At 46.8% G+C, this 22,253-nt stretch overlaps 1 protein-coding gene across 2 annotated transcripts; it reads right to left on the reverse strand.

Moving 5' to 3' along the window:
• Positions 1-1,505: 1,505 nt before the first annotated feature.
• CX3CL1 (C-X3-C motif chemokine ligand 1) lies at positions 1,506-10,164 on the reverse strand. 2 transcript variants are annotated; one of them, XM_025212710.1, is made up of 4 exons: positions 9,813-10,164; positions 5,177-5,357; positions 4,792-4,912; positions 1,506-3,334 (listed from the first exon to the last, which is right to left on the reverse strand). In XM_025212710.1, exons 3-4 carry the CDS (start codon positions 4,878-4,880, stop codon positions 1,876-1,878), a joined length of 1,548 nt encoding a protein of 515 aa, XP_025068495.1. In that variant the 5' UTR covers positions 4,881-4,912; positions 5,177-5,357; positions 9,813-10,164; the 3' UTR covers positions 1,506-1,875. The 2 variants fall into 2 exon arrangements, with proteins under 2 accessions (XP_025068495.1, XP_014378843.1); XM_014523357.2 differs by lacking the exon at positions 5,177-5,357 and having other exon boundaries at positions 9,813-10,162.
• Between the last annotated feature and the right edge of the window lie 12,089 nt (positions 10,165-22,253).

Here is a 22,253-nt window from a genome sequence, read left to right on the forward strand (position 1 = left end):
TACCAGTCCAAACATGGAATGGGTGGAACCTTGATTGGTTAACCTCCTGGCTTCCCCAGATTGGATGGTTAAGGGGTGCGCTAGTGGCCTTCTGTATATTAATGACGACGCTTTGCTTGCTTCCCTGTATGATACCTTGTATCATGGCCCTTCTGAGACGAACTGTTCGGTCAGTTGTCAACCACAAGATGGTTGTACGTTATCAAAAATTGGCCATCGCTGACCGTTGCTAAAGATAGAGTTAAAAAGCATCTTGAGGGGGGAGTTGTGGTACAAATCTGTTATAATCTAGTCAATATGTTATAATTTAGTCAATACGTTATAATCTAGTCATTATGATTTTGCAATAATGCTTGTGTAGCAGCTGTGTAATAAAAATATCTCATAATCCCTTGAGCAAACCACACAAGGTCTCACGGCTGAGTTATGGGCTGCTTTTTGGCTGCTTTTTCTCTTCCTCTTCCTATAGTGGATAAACTTTAAACCCTGTCATAATAAAAAATAATTCGGATAACGCTTGGCAAGGCTCAAGGCTTCCTGTCAATACAATGATTGATGCTTGCTCATCCTTATCTAATGTCCTAAAGTTACACTAAGATACAAGGTTACTAACAGACATTAATTTTGCTATAATTATGTTTTAAAATTACGAATGTATTAAGCTTTGCCAAGAAAATATAACCAATCACGTATCGTTACGCAGAAACCCTATGTAAGCTATAAAAATAAAACTCTGAGCACAACTCAGAGTCGACTCTGATTTGGGTAACTTAACCCCTCAGTCGATCTGTTTGCGCAAACAATAAAAGATGGACCCAACCTGACTGTGTGTGACTCTCTCCTTGAGGTGGATTGAAAAGAGCCTCCAGGGGCATGAAACTAGCCATTTGTGCAACATTACCATTAAGGCAAATGGGGCCACCATCTCCAATGTTAGATTTTCTTGCCAGACATGCCTGTGTGCTAGTTATGTATATTTGAATTGAGTGTTTTTGGCTCCTCCTTATGAGCATGGGACCTCATTTTTAAAAGCAGCTGCTGGTTCCTACATGTGGGGATACATTGTATTAATGCTAACAATACACCAATACTTAAAACTACTACAAAGGATTGTAAGGCCACATTTAGAGTGCCAGTAGCAGTCAGGGGGGCATCCAAAAAGGGTTTTTCACCAGCAATGCCGTGTGGCTTCTTTTGCTGTATCTAGCAAATGAATTACTGTTTTACCCACATGTTGTGCTGTAACAACAGTGTGTTCTGCTGAAGTTTGAACTTTCTGGACCTTTTTATGCAGGTCTGGATGATGAATTAGCTGTCCATCCCTAATGGGATGTCACTGTTCTCTCATCTGACTGCTCTGTTCCACCAGTTGCCTGATTCCTCCCTGTGCCTTGTCTGCCTTAGCCTTCCAATGATCAGCTTCTAGTTTTTCAACTTTTCCCTCTGCTTCTCTTTGTTTTTCTCTTTCCTCTTTGCAGTGTTAATGAGGCTGAGGTTCTGTGTTGTAAGTATTTGAACATTAGTTTTCCAATTTTCTATTTCTTTTTTTGCAGCCACAATTTCCAAATCTTGGTCTGCAATTTTGTCTTGTGCCTGCTTTTTAGCAGCCACAATTTCTAATTTTTGGTTTTCAATTTTGTTTTGCAATTGAATAACATCTTGCTGCAGGGCATGACATACTTGGATCATCCCTTGCATCAATGCACTTTTTCTAACTTTTTTGTAGGATAGAAGCTGCCAACGTTCATGTCTCAGAGAACACAGATAACGTCCACTGCATATTCAATAGCCTTGCTGACTAGCAACTGAAAAGCAAGCCTTGTACCGTTTCTTTAGCTACTTCACCACCAGGTGTCATACACTTTATGTATATGACTACACAAAGAACAGCTGCCAAGAAAGCCAGGCTGTAGACAAGATTTGGTATTGAGCCAGAAAGCTGTGTGAAGACACAAATGGTATAGCTGGTATTTCTGTAGTCATCCTGGCTCTGTTCATTTCTAGGGATGTTGTGCTGATAAAGACTGAAGTGTCTGCTGGTGAAATGGATTCAGGAATGGACTGAGGAGAATCTTCCTTTTCTACAGGATATGAATGGTTAGAGGTGTTAGCCTCACCCCTGGAAGCAGAGTCACTACCAACCTGTCTTGCATTATCTCTGTTCTTACTGAATGAACTAGTTTCTCCTTCAACAGAGGAGGAGTGTGTAGTGAGTCCTGTGACAGCAACACTTTCTTTCACAACATCTTCAGTTTTCATAGTGTAGCTTTCCATCACTCTTCTCATCAGTGTAAACTCTTCAGCAGGCTTGCTAGGAACAGATTTTATTACGGCAGGTGTTGTCTGGAATATGGCACTCTCAGGACTGCTTTCAATGGATGGGGCATTTGAAGTAAATCTTCTGGGGTCAGCATCTGATTTGTCAGCTACTGGGCTTATAATATCTCCTGTGGATCTGTTTGTTGATCCCATGGACTTGTCAAACCCTTTCATGACCCATGTGGGATCAGAATTAAATCTACTGGGAACAGGGCCTGACGCATCAGCTTTTGTACTTGTAGGAGGTCCTGTGGATTCTTCTGTAGATCCTATATAGCTCTGAGATCTTGTCATGACCAGTGTAGGATGTGAATTAATTCTGTTGGTAATAGTGCTCAATGCAATTGCTTTTCTGGTTGTAGAAGATTCTGTGGGATCCCATGTAGATTCTATGTAGCTTTCAAAGTTTTTCATGACCGGTGTAGTATAAGAATTAAATCTGTAAGGTTCAGTGGTTGGCACATCAGCTTTTCCACTTGTAGAAGATCCTGTGGCTTCTTGTGTGGATCCTACAAAACTCTCAGGCCTTCTCACAGGAGATGTGGTATATGGAGTCAGTCCACTGAGATTAGTGTCTGATGCATGAGCTGCTGGGTGTGTAATAAGTCTCATGGAAACCTCATTCCCATATGTAGCAGGATCAGAGTATGTAGCAGTGTTAGTCCCTGGGATCACAGAGGAAGGTTTTGTAGAGAGCCACATAGACTCTTGCACAACCAGTGTGGCTATGTTTGTACCCTCTGCCCTTACAGCAGAAACATTTGTTGCCTCTGAAAGTGTTGTGCCAGCCACGTAACTAGGACTCACTGAGCCACTGGTCTGGGTTGCAGTGGACACGACACCTCCAATAACTCTCTGAAATACGCCTGCCTTTTCTTGTAGTAATACGGAACTGATGGGATTTGAAGGTGAAGGAGTTGGAGGGGCATTTTTTCGGTCAAGTTCTGTGACTCTCACCTTCACCCAGCTCTCCTCTGGATTTGCACAAAATTCCCTGGACTTTTTAGTACTAAATCTGAAACAAGAAAGGAAACAGCAACAATCAAGAAAAACAGAAAAATCACAGTATTTGATTAAGAGCAAGATTAACTGGTTCAAGTTGGTTGTTTGTGAGCCCAGAAGCTCATTCTACATTGGTGGAAATTGGTGAGATCATGTTCCCAAAATATTATCAACCCAGTTGTTGTTCTGAAATCACTTAGGTTTTTATATTAGGAAAGATAAAATAAAAGACAAATAACATAAGAGATCTAATAAATGTGGGAGATCATAATGAATCACTGTTTCATAGATTTCATAGACATTAGGGCTGGAAGGGACCTCAGAAGATCATCAGGTCCAGCCCCCTGCCCAGGGGCAGGAAGTCAGCTACAGTCAAACGATCCCAGCAAGATAAACATCCAAGCGTTTCTTAAAAGTCCAGAGTAAGTGCCTGCACCACCTCTGGAGGGAGTCTGATCCAGGCCTTGGGGGCTTGGACAGTAAAGAAGTTTTTCCTTACGTCCAGCCTAAAACTGTCTTGGAGGAGTTTGTGACAATTGGACCTTGTCATCTCTTGGGGCGCTCTGGTGAACAGACGTTCCCCCAGATCCTGGTAAGCACCCCTGATAAATTTATAGGTGGCCACCAGGTCCCCTTTGAGCCTGCGCTTCTCCAGGCTGAAGAGTCCCATGGCTCGCAGCCTCTCTTCATAAGGCCTGTTCTCTTGCCCTCTGATCATGTGCATGGCTTCTTAGGGCAGACTTTCTTTTTTGAATTCATTGTCAAGTAACTGCTATGAAATAGGTCAGTAAGACAAATTATCCCCCTGGAATGCTGTGTAGCTGATGCCATGCTCACACAGTACTTTTATTCACACCCAAAAAAAGGTATGTGCTTTGACTAACTCACATGAGTTGAGTTAGACCCAGGTGAAGTAACTCCTTCAAAGATGTAAATCATCTCCTTGTCTTTTTCTCCAGGGCTGAAATTCTGTGTACAGGTTTATAAACAAGCTTATAAATAAAAATTACATAATATTTTATCATTCTCAAGGTTTTTAAAACATGTATTTCTGTAGTCTTGTGAGCTTTCTGGATGATGATGGGCTTTCAAGCACTAGTCTACTACTAAAGGCATGTGAGACAACTGACTAGCCCTCCTATATATGTGATTCCAGGAAAGAGGCTTCATCACTCTGTTCCTCAGTCTCCTCTTAGTAAGACAACCCTTACAGTTTTCCCTGCTCCACCTCTTTGCCCTTAAAAACTGACAAAATAGGTAGTGACTGCTTCAAGTGGGTCCAGCTCCTACCAGCCAGAAGGCCCAGATCTCGTATTAAATAGAAATAATTCACTGAATACAATAAATAATTTCCTGCATGCTCTTTACTTTGATACAAAAGCTTCTTCAGAGTTGGGGCCCATTTATTCTTACGACTGCTCATGATTTCATTCTGGAATTCATGTTAAGAGGAGAAAATGGTGTACTTACATGATAACAGACTTGGGACAGGATGGGTCTGTTTTCTTGTAGCTCTTCAACAGCCTCAGGGGTAATTCTTTTGTAAAACCCTTACACATTGTTGCACATCCAACAAATGATTTTGGTTGTCCTAAGGCAAAAAGTGTGACACACATATCATGTCATGCTGGGGTATAATGAGAGCTACAGATCAACTTCTTTCTCTCTATTAGTGAAAGTATGTTATGAAGATTTTGCAGCTGAAAGACAAAGAATGCTTCCATGCTGCAAAGCACCCTTATCAAGGACATTCTGGTCATAGCTATGAACATCATGTAAGGCATATTTTCTGATGGCTAGAAAAAATAATGTAAAAATGAAGGCCCCTTAGAATATCAGTGATTAAAGCTCTTACCCTGGGACCTAAATGGATCAGGCCTTCACTGTTGGGTCATCAGTTCTGATCCAGATGCCACCCCACTTGATTAGGTGTTTGTGAAAGATCTCAGTTCTTTTCCTAAGGACATACGTGCTCTGTCACATATGAGGCTGCTAAAGCTGTCACTAATTACAGTGCTCTTCTTGGCAGGCTCAGGCTATGGACAAACAAAGTTCAGTCAGTTAAAAAGGAGCTTAGCATGGGGTAGTGATATGTGATAACTGTCTGGCTGTCCACTTTTACCCAGTGGTAAGTGAAAGCTAAACAGAAGAAGCTTTCCCTAGCATGAAACAAAACAACATCATCCTTTTTCATGTTCACTTACCAGGGGCTAAGAGACAGTAGATGCACAGGTACCACAGAACTGAAGCTCCATGGAAAGTCCTTACTGTCTGTTACCTTGCCCTAGTTCCTTTGTCTAGATGTTCAGGAGGCAGACCAAGAAGGTCACCCCACTCAGTAGAGCAGAGTTGAGGCAAATTGCCAGGAGGGCAGGGAGAAGTTTTCCTGACATATAGCTACTCTGCAGTGGAGCTTTCTGTATTGCAATTGCTGCTGCAATGAGTCAGTATTTAGGCTGGTCTGAGCTGGCTGTCAACCAACTAGCTCAGGTAGTGCTACAGTGTAGCCCTAGCAGCAGCCAGCTTACTGCAGACTTGCCCCCATGTATTTACCCAGCTTCCTCTCCAGTGGTGCCTATACAAATAAACCCTGTCCTCCCATGCATCACCATCCTCTGTGAGTGTCCCTTGGATTCTGAAGAAAGGTTCAAAGAAAGTATCATTAGGGATTATATGGTATTTTTAGAGTTATAGTTTATGCTTAGATATTAAGGGTCCCTAGGCAGAGGCTAATATATGAGTCCTTCCTTCCTCTTTCCTCCTTCCACACACATGGGGTAACATGAACTGCAAGTGTAACCTAAATGTACCCTACTGTGGCCTCTCCCCGCCCCATGGTTTTGATCCCCTCCTCCTTATGAGCACATGTTGCACAGTCACCATCATATTTGCTCCTTGTCTGTGTTGGAGTCTACATTTCATTTGGGAAACCAGGTCCTGGCTGTTTAACATAGCACAGCAGACCGGGTGCAGCTCTGTACAGCAAAGCTTGGCTCTCTGCTGAATCAACATCTACAAATTTGGCAGCTGAGATTTCCACAGGAGTCAGTGGTGCCAGCAGATGGGAGCAGGCAGCCAGCATATCCTCTGATGTTAACTAGCAGAGCTCAAAGATGAGTCAATACAGAGACAACAGCTTACATTGGCTGAGGATCTGGCCCATCCTGACTTGATCTGTAAATCGAACAAATCTGCTCTGATGCTAACTGGGGGGATATGATCATCCAACCCTGCAAAGGCACTTGTCTGAATCACTTTTCAGTCTGCAACTGCTCTGTATCAGTTCAAACAACCTCCCTTGTTTTTCATGGTTCTTTTAGAGACAAATCGTTGCTTCCCTGCCTATGTGCTCACCTTCATTGCTTCCCTGCCTGTATGCTCACTTTTTCCTATCTTCTCTGTTGGAGCTCAGTTAAAGAATTTTAGAGGACTCCATTTACCCAGGCACAGCCTGCATTTTAATCAGTTAGAGGAAGAGCCTGTGCTAGGGTTCCCAGGGGTCCATGTATGTGTTCCAAGTGACTAAGCATGAGCTGTGTCCCTGTGTTTGTTTGTAGGTTATAGAGTGATATGTGACCGCCCCCCCCCTGCCACTAGCTCATAGCTGGGGGGTCGTTGCGGCTTGTGCTGATTCCTCGATAATACTCACTTTCACTCACACTCAAGCAGATTCTGCCTTAGGCTTTCAGGAAGCAGAGTCCAGACCAGGGAGCAAGTTGGCTGGTTAATATCTCCAGGGACCTCAACTCCCATCCTAAATGAGAGCAGCTCCTGGAGTCTTCAGTTCTTCCTCAAATCAGATCTCCCATAGTTGTAAGTATTATAAGCCCATCCCCTATTATCACATGGCCTGACCTCATCTCTACTTAAGACAAAGTCGGCAGGTTCAGACTGTGGTTCTTGGTCCAGGCACTCTGTGCTACTCTGGTGTAAAAGGGCTATAGAGCTGGAGTGCCCCCTAGAGAGGACTGTGCTGTGATTGTGGGGACCACTCCTGAACTGCCTCCACACCGGGGACTGCACATAGGTAATAAAGGACTCTATGAATCAGCTCTGCATCCGCACAGTTCTCTCCAGGGCCACTCCAACTCATATGGCCCTTTTACACCAGAGCAACATAAAGGGCCTGGAGCAACCATTGCTCCATCTGAGTCACATCTGTTGTTTTTAGCTTAAACAGAGGCAAGCCTGATGCTCCCTTATAGAGGACTCCATTTACCCAGAGACAGCCTGCATTTTAATCAGTTAATCAGCCTCTTCTGAGGTTCCCAAGGATTCATATACATGTTACAAGTAACTAAGCATGAGCTATGAGTCCAATATCCAACATCAAGGACAGATTTTCCCATCTTGATGAAAAGTTCCTTAAACAAGAATCACAGTTTGGAAGTCAGTGACTGCCGCTCCAGTGCAGTAAGAGGAGCCAGAATCAGACCTAAAGAAAATTCAGCAGTGCATGTAAATGCAGAGAGCGCAGCACACAGGCCAGCAGGTAGCAGGGTGGGTAAGCTGTTCTAACTGGAACATAGATGTAAGGGGTTGAGCTGATTGCTCTCCACAGAGCTTGGCTGTTTAACTCATGGAGCTCTGTCTGACACCAGCCTCCAGATCACCCATTCCCCTGAGTTTGTTTGTAGGTTATAGAGTGATCTGTGACCCACACTCCCCTGCCATTAGTTCATACTTTTGGGGGGTTGTTGAGGCTTATGCAGATTCCTAGGTCATGCTCACTTTCACTCACACTCAGATTCTGCCTTAGGCTTTCAGGAACCAGAGTCCAGATCAGGGGTCAGGTTGGCTGGTTAATATCTCTTTAGGCTACTTTGTGCCGTCTTAATGCCTCCTGCTCCAGGGACCTCAGCCTCCATCCTAAATAAGAGCAGCTCCTGGAGATCTCAGCTCTTTCTCAAGCCAGATCTCCCATATAAGCCCATCCCCTACTAATTCTTTTTAGGGCATCTCATGGCCTGACCTCATCTCTACTTAGGACAAGACAGCAGGTCAGACTCTGGCCATGCTGGGGACTGCACACAGATGAGATGTGGATTCGGAAACTAATAAACTCTGCAGCAGGGTAGGACTTGTAAATACAAAGATGCTGCCCAGCTAATAAACTCCACAGAAGGGTAGGACTTGTATTTATAGCTCCTACCCTGCTGTCGAATTTATTAGCTGCCTGCACCTTAATAGGGGTGCACCTGTAAACACTGAGATGTTTACTGTGCAGTTAATTAGTCAACTGTGCAGTAAACATCTCCTGTAGTTGCAGGTGTAGAACTGGAGAGATCTGCCCTTCCCTTTTCATATTGCTACCTGGAGTAGCATCCTGGTTCAATGGGAGGATAACCTTCCTATGGGTGAGAACATGACTAAGAATCACTGGTTCACGCATACCGCTTGCTGCTAAGCCCTAGAGGCCATTAAATGAGTTTTTTATCGTATTGCATAGGAAAGGATTATTACAGAGATTCCTGCACATACTGAACAGAACTGCACACATGACAATAGAGTTGCCCCGTTATCCCAGTCTGCATGCCCACATGTATATGCAGATTAGCTCCCAGGTAAACACTCATTCTTGGCTCGACAGATGTCTCCATTTCAATTCAATTCAATTCAGTTCAATTTATTAAGGATTCTGGCTGAAAGCCATGCTCCCAAAAGTAACATAACAGACATAAAACCATAATATAAATTTGAACAAAAATAACAGGAATGCAAGTATTTCTCAAATAGGACCAACCGTTATAAAAGCAGCAGTATTCCTACTCCTAGAACTAACAAAATCAAGTACATATATAGTGATAGATCAGATCATGAATCTATACAATTGTTGTGCATAGGTCCATAATTAACACAGTAAAAAACATAGTGATAAAGTTTATTGGTCATATCAACAATAAAGGATGTTTAGCTCTGATAGCTTCAGCCTTGTAAGCAAAAACTGCATGAAGGTTTACTAAATATTGATCTGTTTGCTGGCGGGGCCATATTAATTTCCCTGTATTTGAGAAATATGTCAATTTCTGCAAGAACGGTGATAAATACTTTCTCCTTATGTCATTATACAGAGGGCATTCTAAAACATAATGAATAGTGTTTTTCAAAACTCCTGGATAGGCTGGGCAACATCTTTTAGCCCTTGGAACAGAAGTCTATGTCCAGCCAAAACAGCTGTGGGCATCTGTTCGGTTCTGAGTCTAGTCAAAGAGGTTCACCATTTATTGTTGAGAGCCAGCTGTAAACACCTTTCTCCCCACCGATCTAATTTCCAAATAATATATAGAGGGGTGATGTGAGTAGCCCTGACAGAGGTCTGAATACCAGGTCCTCTCTGCCTATTAGATACTTTTATTAGAGCACATTCTAAGACATTACATCTTAATACCACGAATCACATTCAGTCACAATGAGATTCAACCCTCTCTCCCCCATCCTAGTAAACCTTTCCTATCTTAAATAGCTCTACTTCAGAGCAGCTTAGGACTTACCTGCAACCAGTCTTTCCAAAATCCACAGCCCTAGCAACAGTATAAGGCGCAAGACAGAAGAGCTTTTCATGGTCCTGAGATCAAAGGAGCTAATGTTGTAATGAAGTAGGAATACTTGACAGTTTCTCTTTTGAGTCTATCCTGGAGACAGAAGTGTTAGCAGAATGGCCACTGCTAGCAGTTCCACACATATTTTAATCCTCACTGTCAGGATACCACCACCCACATGCTGGACTGTGATGAAATGAGATGCAAGGAAAAACAAGGACGTTTAGGCAATAGCAATACAGCCAGGGCTGACTCGGAATTCCCCAGCATTCTGTGTGCCTAATCTGTAATAGATTTTCTTTTCATAGAAGGTGGCAGGGGAAGACCAAAAAAGGAGTTGTCAGCTGAAAGCAGGGTAGATTTTCTTTTCATAGAAGGTGGCGGGGGAAGACCAAAAAAGGAGCTGTCAGCTGAAAGCAGGGGAAGTGTCTGCACAAGAATGTGTATGATATAACTGAATCCAGTTAATATGGGCAATGAGAGCAGAGAGAATGCAGTAGCATGGGGATTAGCACAAGCTACCAGCCAGAGTGAAAACTCTTCTTCCATCCAGGGTTTGTTGCCTGATTCCTAAAGCTTGCACTGCTGTGCCCTCACTGCAGCTGTACCCCATGCTAGCTGGATCAAGTAAGCACAAGTATTCTAGAGCAGGGGTTTTCAAACTTTTTTAAGGAGTGTACCCCTTCTGGGTACACTTCTGGCAGAGCAGGGGTCCTGAGAAGGGAAGTGGCGATGGCCAAACGTGGGAGGGGGAGGTGGTGGTGGCGAGGAAGCAGGTCTTGCCCCAAAGAGCTCTAAACCCAGAAAAACATGTAGAGAGAGGAGAACGGATTACAATATACAGAGGTGATGAGGGATGGGGAATGTGTCTTATTGGTGCCATGGAACAGGATTGGCCTTGTTTTGGTCAATCACCCTGAAGTCAATGGTCTGAAGTTGATTTACATATCTGAATATTAAGTTCCTTTTTCCCAACTGACCCTCCACAGTTCACCCAGCTGGCACACTTCTAGCTCCTGCTGCCACGTCACTTTATTTTCCCCTCCTGCACAGCAACATGGCTCCCACTGCTATCAGAAGCCAGGCTGACACCTGTGCTCTGAACTTCCCTGAACAGCCAGGGAGGGTGTCAGTGCTCTGTGCAGAAAACCTCAGCCCTGCCACTGTGGTTTGTTGCTTTGAGGCAGTGGGAAACCTCAGTGTTGTAGGCTGTGCTGGATTCAAGAGCCTGACCTCACTGTGGCTACACAGAGGCTACACTGAAGATGCTGGGGAAGGAAGAGCTTCAGTTTGACAACAGCTGAATTACTATGGAAAACTTTCTATAAACATGAACATCCAACAGATCCCTGGTATCAACCCAGGGGCCAGGCCGGCCCCAGACAAAACTGAGCACACCATGATAGGATAGATGCCTGTCTGGACTCCAACAAAGCCCTTTCTGCCCCCTAAACCACATTTAGCCTGCAAGCAGCAGAGGCTGATGCTTTCCCCTCATGTCCTTCTTGTTGTCTTATTTTGACTCTGAGGAACTAGGGGTTATCAGTCCCTGGTAGAAATTCAGCCATAGGCTCTGGCTCTTACTGGGGGACCAGCTAGCTCTGAATCAGCTCCTGGGACTATCGTAAGGGATGAGGTCTGACTTCAGATGCTAACAGTGCAAACAGCAACCTGTGTCCTAGCAGCAGTGGCTGTTTCAACACCATGACTCTGCACAGACTTTGCCCCCAAAGCCAGCAACAAAGCAGTTGCTCTGAGGGACACCCCATGGAAAGGGCAGGCTGAGTCAACAGTGCAAGGGTAAGGCACCTCTCTCCAGCCTTCTGACCCTCTCCCCTTAGGTGTCACCCAGGTCACAGGCAGACAAGGTTCTTTGGGTAAATCTGATATCTTTTATTAGACCAACCTAAGTAGTTGGGGGGGAAAAAATTAAGCAAACTTTCAGGTTTTAAAAAAGAAGTTTCTGCAGTTGGTGTGTGCACTTCCTGGATGGAATGAAAAGTAAAGAAGCCAGAGGCTGGGCTGGTATGCATGTGAGGCAGGCAGTCAGTGAAGATGTAAATTGAGGAGTCAGTCCTGTTCACCCACCCCAATTTACAGTACAGTGTAAGTTTGTTGCATTCACTATTACACAGCACCATGTGCTGGAAAACAGGCCTTAGGAACAGCAATTGGCTACAGTGAGTAATTCTGGACCTCGGTAGACTGGCCTTGAATTTCCTGCTCCATTTTATGCCAAATAGTCATATAAGCTGTAATAGAATTCATAGCATTATAACCAGCGGTGGTGTTATAGGGAAAGGGAAGGCAGCGCAAGGTGTGATTATAACAGACACCTGAAAACCTGATGATGAGATATGAGGCACCCACTGAGAAGCCCAAGTGCTGGGCAGCCTGGGATGTACTGTCTTTCCTATAGCATTCAGTTTCATTGTAGTTAATGACTGATAGTTTGCCTGCATGCCCACATGGTCAGAATGGCCATCAGGCAACTCAGATTCTCCTTTTTTCTTTAGTTTAAGAATAAAACAATATGAACCTTTGAAATATTTTCTCTAAATTTTAGCTTTCCATGTACAACTAATGAGATCCTCATTTGTTTTATGCTCAGAGCCCATATGTCCTCTCTGGGCATGTCTATGTCACAACCCAATTAACTTGTGCCCATGCCACTGAGCAAGAGATACCATTCAAATCATCTTCATTTGAATATTAAGGGTTAAAAGACATCCCTGCCAAAAATTCCTTGAAACAAAACGCGGCCAGAGTACTGTAGATAATTGGTCAGCTGAAATAAAATGCTAGGGGAAACTATATATAATTGGTCAAAGATAAACGTAAGCTCCTCACACGTAGCACACACGTAACAGGTAGAGAAACCTAACCCACTACCTTGTAACTTGAGGAGACAAAGAGCTGCCACCTGCCAAAAATTAAAGATTCCATATAACGGTTCACCATTGGATATTCCTGTAAAACACCTCTGCCTATAAATAGTTTAACGGTTTCCGCCCAAGGCGGAGAGCTCTGGGGATCTCACAGGAAACACCTGTGCTTGTCACCAGAGAATTGGGAAATTGATCAATTCCCAATCAATCGCCCCGTCAGCGTAAAATATTGACGTAGAAAGTCTTGCAAGCGCGACCATACGTTCCCGGCGCCACGTCCGTCGTTATCTTGTTGTAACCTAACTGCGTGCGTGTACTTGACTCTGTAACCGAAGTTATATGCGTATATTCAACTCTATAACCGAAGCTGTAACAGAACAAAGGCTCGCCTGCGTCGTCCACCACTAGCTAGGTGACGTAAGTAAACAAACTCCTGTAACCTACACGTGTCTGTGCCTGGTTAATTCCACTCCATCCATCACTACCCGCCTGCCGAGCTCTAAATCTAAACACTCCGGTGTGTGAGTCAAGCGGCTGCTGGCGGCTGCTCTGATTCACGACAGTCTACACATAGCCATACAGCACCATTGTTACTGTGCCATCATTTAGTGCTTATTTTGGAAGTACTAAATGACAGCACTGTAACACTTGTACTGTACTGTGCTGGCTGTGCACAGTTATTTTTAGCTGCTACGTTACCGTAACAGCATGCTATAATGAGGGAGAGCGCATTGCTACGGTGACATAGCTGCGGTGTCACGGTTTTTGCCCATCAGCACTATGTTACTGTAGCATGTTGCTACAGTGACATAGCATCACATGTAGACAAGCCCTCTGTCACCCTGGTATAGACCTGGTGTAGGTCAGGAGTGACTCAATTGAAATGAACCATGTAAACCTCCACTGATGTCACATTGCTGCAAAACTAGCCTGAGAGAAGAAATGGGCTCTTTGCATGGCTAACTCACCTTAGGGTTGGGTCCTTCTCTCAAATGCTCAATCAGGCTTACATGTCTCTAAAGCGCTTTCTTCTTCTGTTCTTTGTTCACTATAAAGCTAAGACTGACAGTCAGAAAAGTACTTACACCCAGGGCCATCCCTAGCAGGGCAGGGGGGGGGCGCGTGAATCAGGGCATCTGGCCTGGGCGCTGTGCTTTGGGGAGCCCCACAGAGCTGGACTGGCTTTGTGTCTGGAGACTCGCCACCCCCCCGCCACCCCCAGGCCCTACACAGGCTGATTTGCCCGAGGCCCCACATCCCGCCATGGTCATCTCTGCTTACACCATAGTAGGTGTCTTACAGTCAGGAGAGGTCCTGTAGAAACTCATAAGTTTGCTGAGGCAAACGGGCAGTGTTGTAACACTGAAGCAGCAGACTCATCTGTGATACTGTGTGGAGCTTTTGAACAAAAGATAATAAACAAGATCTTGGAGTCATAGCGGTTATCTCAGTGTAACATCTAGTACTTTGTAATAAAAGGGAAATATCTCAAATTACTAATCCTGTTAAAGACAATAATAATACTGGGTGCATCTACAAGTGCAATGAGCACATACCAATCAATTCCAGTGCAGTTTGTGCTGGAGTTTATTACTCTTGGGTGCAGCTTTTACACATGCACCCAGGAGTGCAGCATGTTGAGCCATGTTGGAAAATCCACAGGCTGGAAGGATCAGCCTACCAGCTTGGAGGGGCTAGCTGGGACATGAGGATAAAACCGTGCAGGGCTAGCAGACAGGCAGCCCCCACACTGCAGCACCCTAGTGCCCCAGCCAACCCCAGTCACCATCTACATGTGTGTTTCAGCACACATACCTACCCCACTGTAGGATAGTACTTGTCCTGGACAATACTATCCTATAGCACAGTTAATTAATCCACTGAGCCCTAATATGGATGCACATGTAAATGTGCACGTGACACTTTACTGTGGAGCTAATTAGTCAGCTTGTCGCAGGGCACTAAGGTGCGCTGCTCTTAGAAGAAACAAAAGCCCAGGTGCAGGTTACCAGGGCAACAAGCCAGAGGGCAAATCAGCCTGCACCTGCACATGGAGAAGCCCAGAGAGGACAAGGGGGCCAAACCATAGTAAGGCCCAGACCGGACAACGTCGATGCCATCTGCGAGGCTTGGGGCATGGTAAAGGGATGGTTGGAGCCACGTATATAGCCCATAAGGCTAGGGTACCCCGAAGCACCCATTGTGAAATGGGACCCACAAGGGGTCCGGGAACCCACGGGGTTCAGAGAGTCCATCAAACCGTGTCCAAGAGGACTTAAAGGCAGCCTCCCTATTTTTATATTTTCATCAAAGACGTGGCGGGCGAGAACTGAGGGTGTCCATCGGGCCAAATTGGCACGGTTGAGGGCCTTAGGAGATCGTGGCCATCCTTAGGGACCCCATCCCATGACACAGCTCCACAGTAAAGAGTAGGTGTAGATGTACTCAATGATGGCATATAGTTACATAGCACCTTTCCGTACCCAAGGATCATGAAAACACCAATCTCTCTCACATGAACAGGACCAGTCAATTCCACATGCATACTGGCAGGTGTATGTATACATCGATATCTCAGATGTTGAACTCAATTGCTCCACACCATTCCATCCTCCTTACCTTGGAAGCTATAAGCAAGTGTGCCATAAGAACCTACTAGGTTTTTATTGGGTTGATTTTCCAGCCTCTACATTGCACAGGAAGCAAGCTGGGCCTCTGAAACTCTCACTTCTGCTCCCAGCAACTCCAGAACCCACATCCTGCGTTTCTGTGTTGCGAAAGAAAACACAATAATATGCCTTTCCACTGACCTGCATAGATGTTTTAAAGAGATACCCTAAAGTTTGGGATTATGAGGAGAACAGTCTTCAGAGGGTTCACGATTCTGAAAGGTTTCTCTGTTGGTGCTAAGCTGTTTCTCTGCAGAGATGCAGAATTGATACATGTATAGGAGGATGTGGAATTTGCCATTTCCCGGCTGCCTGGCCACCATGCCCTTTGGAGTCAGCAAATATTTCTACAGACTTTTATGGGTATTTTAGAAGTAGAAACTGCTGAACTTCCTTAAAAACAAACCACTGATGCCTGACTGCCATAGCAACCCTGACAAGCAGACTGATTCTCTTCATTTGTTCCTTGTTCAGAAATGGGACAGTTCTTTCCCCCCACTTTCAAACAACAGACCCAATTCTCCTCTATAGCTCTACACAATGCAATGGTGTTATTGCTGAATAACCACAGTATCAGAAAAAGGCCACTACCACGGTATTCAGGTCACACACATGTGCAGGTCATGAAGATTTGCCTGGGATCAGCATGCATGCACACACACACCCATGAGGATCTAGGGCCCCATGGTTTCTTGTGCCTTCAAGGTTCTCCTCCTGCTTGCTCAGGTAGCAGTCCTGAGTAGCTTCTGAGACAATGGAACTCCCTGAGTGTAGGAGGGGAGCAAAGCAGAGGGTGTTCAGCTCTCCTGCAGCATCATGAACAGCGGGAAATCTCTGATGCCTTTCACTTATCCTAAACAAAAACAAGAGACAAAGACCACATGGCTCCTAAGTAAATGTGGTCCCTAAGTATCCATACTCTTGCAAGACCCACCTATGTATATGTGCTACTTCTCTAACAGGTTTCTACTGGTATCCAAACCACAGAACAGAGTCAGTGCCACTAGAGAGCTCACAAATAATTTCAAGATACACTGCCCTATCTTGCGGGGATACAGTGACACAGTAGCTAAAGCTATGAAGCCCTATATAATGTCTCCTACCTCTATCCTGAAGTAGCAGTGGGGGCACCAGGCCATGAGGTACAGCAGCAGGGCAATGTACAGAGCAGCAGATAGGTGCGGTGGATGGCACTTTGGCATGTAGTACAGTGGGAGGGATGGGGGGAAGCATACAGCCCTCAGGGCCTATGACCCCTGCTAATGCAGCTCCTGCCAGTGTCAACTGAGGGGCCCAGCATCCAGCCACTTAGAAGCTGTACAGCCCTGGCTCACATATTGATCTAGTCATTGGCATATGAAAAAGCAGTCGGGCTATTATTTAGGAAGCCTTTTATAGAATCCATGGGTTTGAGGAGGTAGCTTTGGTGTGTCTCACACGTACAAGCAATATTGTAGAGATGGTAGCTCCTGCTGAGACCACAAAGTCTGCCAAGTTTCAAGGAGATAGGTACAGGAATTTCTGGGAAACTGCACCTCAGGCTGCCAACAAGCAAAACTCATGTCACATGTGTGTGTTAAGCCACAGCAGGGTGAAAACTGCAGGCATGCTAGCCCCTGCCAAGATCACAAAGCCTGCCAAGCTTCAAGAAGATAGGTGCAGGAGATTCTGGCTTCTGGGCCCCTGCACCTCAGGCTGCTGACAGGTAAAACTTGTGACATGGGTGAGTGACACTATGTGTGTGTAAAGGTGCGTGGTGGTGCTGGGGCCTCTACATGACATGGTAGCATGCCCCAGTGAGACCTCCTCCTCCCCTACAGCCTCAGTCCGGTCCACCACTTTAAATCACTACAGGCAAAAAATAATTTAGTGAGCACTAGCACAGTAGCACCAGCAGCATCTCAGGCAGACAAACTATGACTTTTTTCCTATCCTGCAGGGGCTTCTTTTCCAGTGTGTGTGTGTTAAGCCATGCTACACAAAGGCTGGTATGCAATGCAGGCAAGAAAGCCAGTCAGTGAAAATGGAAATGGAGGTGTCAGGGTGTGAGGCACAGGCTGGGGTGGAGGAAGGGAGGGGAATGTAGCAGCACAGGTGAAAGTGAAGAGGTACCTGGGGAGTCAGATGTCCAGCAGGTGTCATAAATCCAATGTCTATATTGAGTCCTTCAGTTTCTGTACCTACTACCTAGGAGGCTCATGAAGTGAAGTTCATAGGCCCAGCTCTGAAAAATGGTTCATAAATTCAAACAGCCACTGAACCTTGCTAACCTAACCTTACCACCAGAAATGAAGCCAACTTCCTACAGCTCAAAACACAAAACCTGCCAACTATCTCTAGTACCCCCACAAGCTGCACAACCAGAATCTATCCAAGACAACAAATGTGGGGGCACATTTCTCACAAAAAAACCACTCTGTTTCCAGTCTCTCAGGCCTGATTCTCAAAGGGAATTTACAAACCACTTTTCACAGCCAGGCCTATAAACTTCACTTCATAAGCCTCCTAGGTACAGAAACTCATGGACTCAATATAGACATTGGAATTCTGACACACTGCAACCTATCGGACATCTGACTCCCCAGGTACCTCTCCACTTTTACCTGTGCTGCTTCATCCCCCTCCCCCCGCTCCACCCCAGCTTGTCCCTCACCCCCTGACGCCTCCATTTCCATTTTCACTAACTGGGTTTCTTGCCAGCATTGCGTGCCAGCCTCTGGCTTCTTTACTATTCCTTCCATCCAGAAACAGCACACACACCAACTGCAGGTGCTTACTCAGCCTAACAAAGGGTTTTTCAACCCAAAGGCTAGCATCCCAGGCAGCTAAGCTGAGCTCATCTGGAGCCTCACAACTCCACTGCAACCAGCAAGCCTCAAGCCTGTCAAAGATGTGACAGGTCTGGGCTTTTCCCAGGCAGGACTGTGTGCATGCATATGATAGCTGGAGGTTATGGCACCTCCGACCCGCCTTTCACCAGGGGATCCTGGTGAAAATATAAGGCACAAACATGAACAATCTTAATAACATCTATTCCTTAATATAGTCCCTGACCCATGGGAAGAGACAGTCCTCCTTCCAATGGGGTCCCTTGAGAGGGTGTCCAGGAAGCACCAGGGGCCCCTCTGTTGCACAAACTGCTAGTTTCGTGCCCCTGGAGGCTTGTCCAATCCACCCCTAGGGGAGAGTCACACACACAGGCTGGGTCCAATTTCAGATTTATTGTTTGTAAACAAGTTCGACAAGGGAGCGCCATGCTCAAATCCGTGTCGACCCCAAACAGAGTCTGGGGTTCCTTTTTATAGCTAACATAAACAAAAGATTCTAACGTGTCGCGTAATTATTGGCAGCCCAAGTATTACGTCTTGCAACATATGTCTAGCAGTTACATGTTCTATGACGGTTTACATACATGTCTCATTTACATCTTAAATCTCCTCCCTGGGGCCGTCTTTAAGCCCATCTCGGTCATTCTTCGGTCAGGGTCTGAGTTCTTTACATCAGCATCTTTCCCTGTCCCTCTTCTCTTACCTCTCGTAAGGAGTTATTTATTGCATCTGTTCTTGGCTCTGTCTGCAGAAGTCTAGTGCTACTCGTAAATCTATCATTGGCCTACATACCTTAGCAGAAGTAATTGTGTAGTGAAGCCAAACAGTTCTCAGCTGTGAAGCCTCTGTGCAGTGAGATGAGACATTTTTATCACACAGCTGCTACACAAACGTTATTGCAAAATCATAATGACTAGATTATGACATATTTTTACCACACCTCCCCTTAAGGCCTTGACTAGGCGGGGGGCTGCTCACCCAGCCCCTTCTTTGGGTTTGCCCACCCCAAACATCTTTCCCCTGTGGGACCCAAGGGCCCAATCACTCACGCTCCCTCAGGTGGCGGAGGTCAGGGTGCAGCTTGATGGGGTCTCCTCCGCTGGAGTACCTCTCCAGGCCTCTCCCAAGCCACTGGGCTCCTCCCCACCCTGTGTCCCTCTCTGGGCACTGAGCTCCTCTCAGCTTCTGCACCACCGCTTCTGGGTGCTGGGCCTCACATTGCAGCAGTACTGTTTCCCCATGCCCTGGATTCGGCACTGGGGGCTCTTTTAGCACAGGCTGGGCTCTTCCGGCTCCATCCGTCCGTCCTCACGCTGGGTGGCTAACCCAAGCAACCTGCACTGCTCTCTGGCTCCCAAGGCTTGCACCACCCTGCGCACTGTGGGATGTGGCCACTTGCCGGGAGATGGGGCCTCAGCCGCCTCACAGCGGCCCCCAAGGCTCTGCCGGGGTTGCAGGTTCAAACTGCCGCTTGCAGCTCCCAAAGCCTGGGCTCCACGCACTGAACCATGCACTGTGATGGGCCTCAGTAGTCTCACACCACTCTCAGGGCTGGGTCTCCGTGCACCATCCCTGTGTGCCATCAACAGCTCAAGTGGTCTCTCACCACTCCCAAGGCTGCTCTTCCAGTGGCAGCTTCAGAAGCCTTGGGTCTATTGCCCGCTGAGGGAGAGCTCCCCATCTTTTCTTGGCTCCACTCTTCTTGAGTCCCTCACTGCATCTGCCCCTCATGCTGGGCACACAGCTCCTTTTATACGCTTCAGGTCTCCAACCCTGAAGTCTTCCGGACCTGACAGTTTACAGTCTTCAATCAGGTCAGGGAGAGCTCTTCTCCCCCTCCCCTCAGGAAAGGAGCGTGACTTTATTTCTCCTGCTGCCTCCTGATTGGTGGATGGGCTCCACCAATCAAAACAGCAGTATCTCAAGCCTGGGACTCAACCCAAGCTCTGAAAGGTGAGCCTCCTACATGTTGCTCCACCGAGTCTCCACATCCTGCATGATTTTGTGCTGCGGGATGTTCAGCTCTGTATATTTGTCCCACAGTATCTTGCCCCCCTGGATGCTGCGGTGGAAGTAGCCTGTCACCTTCCTGGATTTGGAAATGAGCTTGCTGGTGGTGCTGGCACTGTCACTAGCTGCCCTGTCCCCCTCCAAGGCATCCCTGACAATGAGGTGCAACTTGTGTGCCACACAGCAGATGCCAACAAAGCTGGCATCACAAACCACCGTGACCATATTGGCCCCATGGTTGGTGATCATGAACCTGCGGATGAGCTCACCCTACCCAGCGAGCCACCCCTGCACCAAGCGGTTCATGGCCCCCGTGATCTCTGTTGCTGTGTGGGACTCATCCATCACCTCAGCTTGAAGGAAAGCCCACCAATAGCCTGACTGGTCACACCAGTGCCCTATGAGGGAGAGGTAGGTGTGATCGCCACCCCAGCTGCTCCACATGTCCAAGGTGAAGTGTAAGGCCACCTGCAGATCTGCCTTGTGCAGCTCCTCCTTCAAGTACTTCCTGCATGCCTCATACAGGGAGGGCACCAACCTCCTGCTGCAGGTGGCAGACACTTTGTAGGATGGGGCCACGAGTGCCATGAGCCACCTAAATCCTGGCTGCTCAACTCAGGAGATGGGCTGGCCATCCAGAGCAAGCATCTCCCGAATGCTCTGGGTGATTTTGCTTGCCTGTGCAATGCACCCTGCTTTCTGTCCGCCTTTCCCCACACGGTTCCAAGGTGGCCTGCCTCTGCTTTGGGGGGGTGGGGGCTTTGGAGTGAGAGGGGGACTTCCCTTTGGGCACACTTCCCTCAGCCTGGCACAGGTGCCAGGCTGAGGAGGAGCAAGGACAAGGGGGTGGTGCCTTCGGAGATGCATCAGCATCCCAGTGGTGCTCATGTGGTTTGTTCCCTTGCCCAGCTGATTTTGGCTCGGCAGTGCAGGCAGATAGCATATGTGGAATTATCTGCCAGCTCAAAATGATCCCAGACCATGCTACATGCTTGCTTCTGGGGTGCAGGTGCATGTGTGGATGCTGCTGCACTTTCCCCCTCCACAGCAGGCAGAGGTACAGCAAGAGGAGTAGTGGACTCAGCTGAGCCGCTTGCTTCCACCTCTACATCAACCTGAAGTGTCTTCTGGGGAAGGAAACCTGGCTGTTTGGGAGACTTGAGGTGTGTCGAGCACAAACTCAGATGATTCTAAGTTCAAGTTCACAGATGACACTAAGATGTGGGGAGAAGTGAGCATACTAGAAGAGAGGGACAGGCTACAACTAGATCTGGACAGGTTACAAAGGTGGGCAGATGAGAACAGGATGGGTTTCAATACGGACAAGTGCAAGGTGTTGCACCTGGGGAGGAAGAACCAGCAGCAGACCTACAGGCTGGGGAACTCCCCTCTTGTCAGGATGGTGGGAGTCACTATTGATTCCAAGATGAACATGAGCCCCCAACGTGGGGACATAGTCAGGAAGGCTAACCGCACCTTGTCATGCATTCATAGATGCATCATGAGCAGGTCCAAAAAGGTGATCCTCCCACTCTGTGCGACATTGGTCAGGCCACAGCTGGAGTACTGTGTCCACTTCTGGGTGCAGCACTTCAGGAGGGATGTGGACAGCATGGAGAGGGTTCAGAGGAGGGCCACTTGCATGATCAGGGGGCAGCAGGGTAGGCCCTATGAGGAGAGGCTATGGGACCTGAACCTGTTCAGCCTCCACAAAAGAAGGCTGAGAAGGGATCTGGTGCCCAACCTATAAGCTTGCCAAGGGGGACCAGCAGCAATGCGAGAGTCCCTGTTCCTCCAAGCACTACCGGGAGTAACAAGGAACAACGGCCATAAGTTGACTCAGAGTAGATTCAGGCTAGAAATCAGGAGGCACTACTTCACAGTCAGGTTGGCTAGGAGCTGGAAACAACTTCCAAGGGAAGTGGTGCTCGCTCCTACCCTGGAGGTCTTCCAAAGGATGCTAGATAGACACCTAGCAAGGGTCATTTGACCCCAGCA

Source organism: Alligator sinensis, unplaced genomic scaffold (assembly GCF_000455745.1).
Source record: "Alligator sinensis unplaced genomic scaffold, ASM45574v1 scaffold1000_1, whole genome shotgun sequence".
NCBI lineage: Eukaryota > Metazoa > Chordata > Crocodylia > Alligatoridae > Alligator > Alligator sinensis.